The sequence below is a fragment of the Postia placenta genome, assembly GCF_002117355.1.
Source record: "Postia placenta MAD-698-R-SB12 unplaced genomic scaffold POSPLAscaffold_8, whole genome shotgun sequence".
Classification (NCBI taxonomy): domain Eukaryota; kingdom Fungi; phylum Basidiomycota; class Agaricomycetes; order Polyporales; family Adustoporiaceae; genus Rhodonia; species Rhodonia placenta.
The window spans coordinates 656874-665930 of NW_020169839.1; the positions used below are offsets into that span (position 1 = coordinate 656874).

Genomic DNA, 9057 nt, shown 5'->3' on the forward strand with positions numbered 1-9057 from the left:
GACAAACCTTACACGAAACGCGCCGACGCGCGGGCTACGGTTGCCTCGGGCTCCACCCAGGCAGCGACAAGCGCCCCCATCATGACAACACCCTCAGCAAGTATAAGTGCCGCTTCAGCGAAATCCGAGCAATTGGAGCTGGCAGACTTAATGGCACAGGTGAAGTCGATGCGCGAGGAGCTCGAGCATTATCGGGCAATGAAGGAGGAGGGTTTTTAATCCGGTCCGCGCTTCGTGCCGCACGCATCGGGCCACGAGCATCTTCCTGTAACAAGTATCATGTATTGTCAACTGCAATGGTGTATGAATTGGACCAGGGGTCCCAACACTTTCACATTCCAGTCCGACTTCAAGGAAAAAAACGGCTAGGCGCCGTACCAACTCGTGACAGTTTTCCCCTGTCGCTTGACCCTAAGTCGCAACAATGTGTGGGTGCACCACCACGTGCCCCACCACATCCTCGACCCCGGGCTGAGAAGAAGTTGTTCAGCTCGGGCCGATGGGCCCGGCTGATGTTAAGGATCTGCTCGACCTCGGTGGCGCGCTTTTCAGCTTCTTGCCACGTGGTGAAGGTCTCGAGCTCGATCTTTCGGTACACGCGGGAGGGGATGCCGCTCAGGTACTTGTCGCGTAGCTCTAGGTCCCCATACCCAGAGCGATCAGCCGGACCCTTGAATAGCGCGGAGAACTCCGCAGCGGTGCGTTTTTCACGGACTGATTTGTCCGCGCAGAGCTTTGCTAGCTCTACTTGCGCTGCCACCTTGTCGTCGAGATTTCCGAAGCGGGCCTTGAAGGCAGCGGTAAAGGCCGCTTTGTTCCTGAAGGGGGTTGTGACCCCTTGTACTCCCATCTGTACCGATGCGAGTTGGGCGAAGTATGGAGTGGCCCAGGCGCGGGCATCGCCATCAAGCAGGCTCATTGCAACTTGCACCTTGAGTTCAATGGTGGTCAGCGACGTGTTGACCAGCCAATAGATGCGTAGTTGCGACAGGAACCTGTCGCATTCAATGATGGTCTTGCTATCGTATCGGAGTGGGAGGAGGAGCTTCAGGGTCTCCTTGTCAGGGGCGGTTGAGGGAGAGGACATTATCAGCGTCGGGGGGGACAGAGGACGCTGCGGGGGCGGAGGCGGCTGTGGTGGCCCTTCGCTGGTCGAACTTTGAGAGAAGCGAGTGCTCGAGCGGCCTCTCAGTGGAGTCGGCGGTGAAGGTGCCGAAGAAAGTTCGGTGGGGGGGTCACGTACGTCAGGGACTGCTGACGCGGGGGCAACCGCTGTCGGCGAGGTGGGCCGAGCAGGACCCGCAGACTCGGACTCCGAGACTCCTTCTTCACTCTCACCCTCATCAGGCTCAGGCTCTGGCGCAGGGTCTGGAGGGAGATCTCCTCGTGCTTAACTGGACTCGGCGACAGTTTGGGGAAGGCGGGAGGTAGGGGAGACAGGGCGAGAGTGCCTCGAGGCGGATCGAGATGCAAGGGTGCTGCGGGGGCCAAGTGGGTGTTGAGCCCGTCTGATTGCCTTATAGCAAGGGTAATCCTCCACAATCGATCGGGGTGTCCGGTTGGGGCATGGCGACTGCTCGCAACGGTAGATGACAGTCTCAGGGCCGTCTGGGAGGTAGACGTCAATGAGATCCTGAGAGTCGAATGCGTGAACCTGGCCTTGACAGGCAGCCACGATGGATGGGGGAAGGACGGGGAGGTGCGCGTACTACAAAGGCCGTGCTATACTAGCTTACACCTACGGCGCCCAAGGAGACACTAGGGTTCGCAGTTCACGTGGGGCCCAGTACTGCTTTTGGCTAGTATGCAGCACGAACCTAGTCCACGTGTCGCGACTTGAGGTCAAGCGACTGGGAGAAAGACCTGAAGGCTGGGGGCGTCCGACTGATTCTTACCGAAGCGATGGTGAGCAACGCTCAAACCTAAGGCTAGGGACAAGAGTATATTAGTTAGTAAGGAAAGGTAAGTAAGTACAAGAGAGCTTACTGACCTAGGGACAAGAGGTCGAAACTGAGGTCCCTAGGGCAGCAGAGGCCGGTTTATATACATGGGGAGATTAGGGCAGGCTGTGCACGTTGGTCCGTGCGCAGCTGGTCTGTGCGCAGCATGCCGACGCGGCCCCGGGGGCCGGTGAGTCAGAGAGGCTGTGTCAGCGGAGCCCAAGCTGTGCCGTGCGCTGCCGCCCCATCTAATCTAATCGTACAGTAGATAACGACGCGTCCATATCAGGCAGGTAGTACAGAGGTTGCGGGTTCGAGCCCGCGAAAAGGAAAAATTAAAAAACGGCTAGACGCCGTACCAACTCGTGACATTACCCCCCCCTCAATGGCGCATGACCTCATGCGAGGCGCCCTTGCCCATCTCCCATCCGGAGCGGCAGCGTGCTTCAGTCAGCGGCGAAGGCATTGGCTGAAAGTTGAGACCACCAAATACCGCAGCATTGAGGCGGCGAGGGGCGTTCGGGTTCTTCCGGTGGAAGTCGGCTATGAGGGCCGGCGCATTGGCAACATTGCGCGCCGGTTCCCATGACGTGTGCGAGTCGTCATAACCCTTCCACTTGACGAGGTACTGCAGCTGACGCCGGAAGATCCTTGAATCCTTGATCCGCTCAACCTCGTACTCCTCGTCGCCCTCAACTTCGATCGCAGGCGGCTCCTCCGGCTCCCGGCCCGGGATATCACTACGCGTGTACTTGCTGAGCAAGGAGACATGGAACACCGGGTGTACCGGCATCGATTTCGGCAGGACTAATTCGTAATCCAGGTCTCCGAGCTTTCGCCGCACGGCATAGGGTCCAAGGCGCTTGGGACTGAGCTTCTTGCTCGGCTGTTTCAGCTTAAGGTTCCGAGCGTCAAGCCAGACCTTGTCCCCCGGCACGAAGACCGGTGCCTCTTGCACGTGCTTATCGTAGTACACTTTCATACGCTCAGCTGACAGCTCGAGCGCAGAGCGCGTATCGTCGCGAATCTCCTTCAGGATTTTGAGCCGATCAGCGGCTGCAGGCATCGCAGACATCGGATTGATCCGCACTTGGATCTCAGGATTGTACCCCTGATGCAGGAAGAATGGAGAGTGCCCAGTTGCGGAGTGAACTCGGTTGTTCAGTGCGAACTCCGCGAGTGGCAGCTGCTTCGCCCAATCATCCTGCCTGTGGCTTGTGAAAGCACGTAGGTACTGCTCGATTTCCTGATTCCAGCGCTCGGTCTGGCCGTCCGTCTGAGGGTGGAACGCTGTGGACAGCGCCGGCTCGATCCCAAGTCCCTTGTACACCGCATGGAGATATTTCGAAGCGAACTGGGGACCTCGGTCCGAGATGACCTTGGCCGGGGCCCCATGATGCTTGAACACATCGCGGATGTACAGGTCTGCCGCGCCTTCTGCCGTCAGGGTCTCATGACAGGCCGAGAAGTGGACCTGCTTGGTAAAGCGGTCGGCGGTAACTAGGATCGAGTCGAACCCATCAGACTTCGGCAAGCCGACGATCATATCGGTCGTGATGATCTGCCACGGGCGCTCGGGGATCTCGTTCGGCTTCAGCGGACCCTGGGGCTTGGCTGGGAATGTCTTGGTACGGTTGCACACGTCGCAGGTGCTTACGTACTCATTGACAAATTTGGACATTCCAGGCCACCAGTAGTTCCACGACACGAGCTCCAGGGTTTTGGCACGACCACCATGACCGGCGATCGGCGAGTCGTGGTGGATCTTGACAATATCCCGCCGGAGCTCTGCATTCTTTGGGACGTACACGCACCCGCGGAACAGTAGAAGCCCTTGTTCGGCATTCCATTCCTCAAAACCCCTTTGCAGCCGGGGTGGCCCGAGATCCTGCACCTTTTCAAGTGCCTCGGCCACCTCCCGATCCTTCTCCGAACACTCCCTGATGCGCTTCAGAAGCGACTGATCAGCCGTCACCGAGGCATGACCGCGCCTGGCGGAGGCGATGCGGAAGCGCTCCGGCTTGAGAACTACCTGATCGGTGTTATCGTCCTCATCGCCGATCTGGTGATCTGATCGTCGCGACAGGGCATCAGCCTTTCCATTGGACGTCCCGGCCTTGTGCGTGATGCGGAAGTCGAAGCGAGCCAGGAACAGTGACCATCGCGCTTGACGACGCGTGAGGTGCTGCGACGTGCGCCAGTACTCGAGGTTCTTATGATCGGTTACAATCTCGAACTGATTGGGCAACCCCTCGAGATAGTGGCGCCAATCGTCTAGCGCCTCAATGATCGCGAGCATCTCCTTATCGTAGATCTCGTAGTTCCGCTGTGCCGGTGGGATCTGAAGGCAATGGGATGCCATTTGCCATCGTCCTGCTTCTGCATCAACACGCCGCCAGTGGCATATCCTGAGGCGTCGACCTCAATGCGTGTCTCCCGATTGGGGTCGTACAGTGCTAGGACTGGAGTCGTCGCAAAGAGCCGTTTGAGCTCGTCGAAGGCGTGCTGCTCCTCTTCGCCCCAATGCCATGGGTCGTTTCCTGTGAGCCGGTCGAGTGGTCGCGAGATCTTAGCGAAGTCTTTAATGAAACGGCGGTAGAAATTGGAGAACCCCCGGAACTTCTGGACATCCTTTTTGTTCCGGGGTACCGGCCACTCATTAATTCCTTTTAGCTTCGCGGGATCCATCGCTACCTCATCGCCACCGAACACATAGCCGACATAGTCGACCTTGGGAACGTCCCATTCGCATTTCTCAGGCTTCAGGAATAGATCATTATCCTGAAGGCGGCGCAGAACCTCGCGTGTGACCTTCTCATGCTCCTCTTTATTGGTGGAGAAGATGAGTATATCGTCCAGGTACACAAGGATCTTGCCGCCGACGATGAGATCGTGGAAGATCTCATTCATCATTGCCTGGAAAGTGGCGGGGGAGTTGGTGAGGCCGAAGAACATCACTAGGGGTTCGTACAGCCCCCGGTTAGTCACGAAAGCCGCCTTCCATTCGTCACCGGCCTTGATCCGGACGTTGTTGTATCCCCATCGGACATCGAACTTGGTGAAGAGCGTGGCACCGCGGAGCTTATCTACCATCTCGGCGATCAGCGGCAAAGGATAGCGGTTTTTAACAGTGATCGCATTCAACCGGCGGTAGTCCTGCACAGGTCGAAGTGTTCCCTCTTTCTTTTTGATGAAGAAGAAAGGGGACGAGATGGGTGACTTCGACTCCCGTATGTAGCCTTTCGCCAACTGCTCTTTTAGGAACTTGTCCAGTTCCTCTTGTTTGTTGTTCGACAGGGGGTACACCTTCGAATGGAACGTCGAGTAGCCGGGTACGAGTTCAATTGCGTGATCGTAAGGCTTCCTTTCAGGCAGCCGTTCTGATGCTTCCTTGGAGAAAACATTCAGGAACTCGTGGTACTGTTTAGGTACCGACTCCTCGGCGGTCTTGACGACCTTCTTTTTGATCTCCTCCTCAGCGAATAGCTGGGAGTACGTATGTCCTGCTGCGACGAACAGCTGAGGAGCACCGGGAAGCGTGATGCCTTGCTCCCAGGCTTCGATCAAATCGGTCTCGTCCCACTCTACCCCCACCGGATCTTCTTCGGGTTCGAAATCCGGGAGTACCTTACTCCGGCAGGCACCTATAACCGACCGTTTGGATTTCGGCGAACGCCTGCGCGCCGTGGGCCTGTCCCCCGTATCACGCGCAGTCGCTGCTTGCTCCATTCGGCCAGTTCTCCTGGCACTGCACGTTTCAGGGCATCGCGACAATTTGAGGGAGCCCTCCTCCCAATCTATTTCGGGGTTGTGCTCACGTAGCCAATCCAACCCGACGATCACATCTTCCGGACCAATGTCCGTGACCGTGAACACCATCTTCTCGACGTGTTCTCCTATTTGCATCTGTAGCACTGCTACTTCCGAGATGCTTCCGTCTTTGTTCAGGGTGCCGTCGATATTATAGAGCGGAATTGGTTCCTTCAACTTCCGCGTCTGCACCTTGTTCTCTACTATGAATCGCTTGTTAATAAACTTCGTGGTGGCTCCGCTGTCCACCATGGCGATTATGTCCTTGTGCCGTCTTTTTCCTTGGAGGCGCACCGGGATGTGGAAATGCTGGGACCCGTGGTCCAACTCGTACACATTCGCAGTCGCCAATACATTGTACAAATTATTATTACGCGGTCCGACGCGTGCGGCACGAAGCGCGGACCGGATCAAAAACCCTCCTCCTTCATCGCCCGATAATGCTCGAGCTCCTCGCGCATCGACTTCACCTGTGCCATTAAGTCCGCCAGCTCCGATTGCTCGGATTTCGCTGAAGCGGCACTTATACTTGCCGAGGGTGTTGTCGTGATGGGGGCGCTTGTCGCAGCCTGGGTGGAGCCCGAGGCAACCGTAGCCCGCGCGTCGGCGCGTTTTGTGTAAGGCTTATCCTTACAATTGGGGCACTCGAAGCGTCGGTACCCTTGCTTCCCACAGCCGAAGCATGTGCCGGGGAAGTTGCCTTTTCCGACGGCCGCATTGATGCTGGCCGAAGCTGCGTGCGACGAGGGTGCACCACCATGTGCCCCTCCGCGTCCTCGACCTCGTGCCGAGAAGAAGTTGTTTAGCTCGGGCCGACGGGCCCGGCTGATGTCGAGGATCTGCTCGACCTCAGTGGCGCGCTTCTCAGCTGCTTGCCACGTGGTGAAGGTCTCGAGCTCGATTTTTCGGTAGACGCGGGAGGGGATGCCGCTCAGGTACTTGTCGCGTAGCTCCAGGTCTCCATACCCAGAGCGATCCGCCGGACCCTTGAACAGCGCGGAGAACTCCGCAGCGGTGCGTTTTTCGCGGACTGACTTGTCCGCGCAGAGCTTCGCCAGCTCTACTTGTGCTGCCGCCTCATCGTCGAGATTTCCGAAGCGGGCCCTGAAGGCGGCGGCAAAGGCTGCTTCGTTCGCGAATGGGGTCGTGGCCCCTTGTACTCCTACCTGCACCGATGCGAGCTGGGCAAAGTAGGGAGTGGCCCAGGCGCGGGCATCGCCATCGAGCAGGCTAAGTGCGACCTGCACCTTGAGTTCAATGGTGGTCAATGACGTGTTGACCAGCCAGTAGATGCGCAACTGGGACAGGAACCGGTTGCATTCGATGACGGTCTTGCCATCGTAGCGGAGCGGGAGGAGGAGTTTCAAGGTCTCCTTGTCGGGGGCGGCGGCAGGGGACGACATTATCGGCGTCGGGGGGGACGGAGGACGTTGCGGGGGCGGAGGCGGCTGTGGTGGCCCTCCGCTGGTCGAACTTCGAGAGGAGCGAGTGCTCGAGCGGCCTCTCGGCGGAGTCGGCGGTGAAGGCGCCGAAGGAAGTTCGGTGGCGGGGTCACGTACGTCAGGGACTGCTGACGCGGGGGTGAGCGCTGGCGGCGAGGCGGACCCAGTAGAATCCCCGGACTCGGACTCCGAGACTCCTTCTTCACTCTCACCCTCCTCAGGCTCAGGCTCTGGCGCAGGGTCTGGAGGGAGATCTCCTCGCGCTTGACCTGGATCGGCGACGACAGTTTGAGGGAGGCGGGAGCTGGGGGAGACAGGGCGAGAGTGCCGCGAGGCGGATTGAGATGCAAGGGTGCTTCGGGGTCCGAGCGGGTGTTGCGCTCGTCGGATCGCCTTGTAACGAGGGTAATCTTCCTCGATTGATCGGGGTGTCCGATTTGGGCACGGCTGCTGCTCGCAACGGTAGAGGACAGTCTCAGGGCCGTCTGGGATGTAGACGTCGATGAGGTCCTGGGAGTCGAAGGCGTGGATCTGGCCTTGGCAGGCAGCCACGATGGATGGGGGGAGGACGGGGAGGTGCGCGTACTAAAAATGGCCGTACTACACTAGCCTACGCTACGGCGCCCGAGAAGACCCTGAGGTTCGCAGTTCACGTGGGGCCCAGTACTGCTTTTGACTATTATGCAGCAGGAACCTAGTCCACGCGTCCGTGAGGACAAACACCGCCCACTGAAGTGCAGGTGTTGAAGAGTTCGTTCCTCTAGGGGTGGCGATGTATGTAAGGCTACCTACCTATCGTATGTACCGTAGGGTATCGTAGGGGTGTGCACCACCCGACCTGTGGGAAAGGAAAGTGAGTGTGGGGAGTCCCGAGAGGACGCCGGCAGCTTGGGGAGTTTCGACCTAATGTCGCGACTTGAGGTCAAGCGACTGGGAGAAAGACCTGAAGGCTGGGGGCGTCCGACTGATTCTTACCGAAGCGATGGTGAGCAACGCTCAAACCTAAGGCTAGGGACAAGAGTATATTAGTTAGTAAGGAAAGGTAAGTAAGTACAAGAGAGCTTACTGACCTAGGGACAAGAGGTCGAAACTGAGGTCCCTAGGGCAGCAGAGGCCGGTTTATATACATGGGGAGATTAGGGCAGGCTGTGCACGTTGGTCCGTGCGCAGCTGGTCTGTGCGCAGCATGCCGACGCGGCCCCGGGGGCCGGTGAGTCAGAGCAGCTGTGTCAGCGGAGCCCGAGCTGTGCCGTGCGCTGCCGCCCCATCTAATCTAATCGTACAGTAGATAACGACGCGTCCATATCAGGCAGGTAGTACAGAGGTTGCGGGTTCGAGCCCGCGAAAAGGAAAAATTAAAAAACGGCTAGACGCCGTACCAACTCGTGACACCACGCGTCTGTAAGGACAAGTACCACCCACTGAAGTGTAGGTACTGAAGAGTTCGTCCCCTTAGTCTTGGCAATGTATGTATGCTATCTACGTATCATAATGTATCGTATGGGTGCGCACCACCCGACCTGTGGGAAAGGAAGGTGAGTGAGTGGGTTCTGAGAGAACACCGGTCGCTTGTGAGAGTTTCGACCTAATGTCGCGACTTGAGGTCAAGTGACAGGGGAATATCTGAAGGCGAGGGGCGTTCGACTGGTTCTCACCGAAGCGATGGTGAGCGAGGCTCAAACCTAAGGCTAGGGACAAGAAATATATTAGTAAGTGTAAGGTAAGTAAGAGAATACAGGAGCTTACTGACCTAGGGACAAGAGGTCAAAACTGAGGTCCCTAGGGCAGCAGAGGCCGGCTTATATACATGGGAAGATAAGGGCAGGCTGTGCACACTGGTCCGTGCGCAGCTGATCCGTGCACAG

At 57.9% G+C, this 9057-nt stretch overlaps 1 protein-coding gene across 1 annotated transcript; it reads right to left on the bottom strand.

The window, feature by feature from the left end:
* Window positions 1–349: 349 nt before the first annotated feature.
* Window positions 350–2108, bottom strand: POSPLADRAFT_1145530 (hypothetical protein; the record flags this gene model as incomplete). The annotated part of the gene is made up of 3 exons (XM_024485813.1): window positions 350–995; window positions 1300–1306; window positions 2048–2108. 3 exons carry the CDS (start codon window positions 2106–2108, stop codon window positions 350–352), a joined length of 714 nt encoding a protein of 237 aa, XP_024338283.1.
* Between the last annotated feature and the right edge of the window lie 6949 nt (window positions 2109–9057).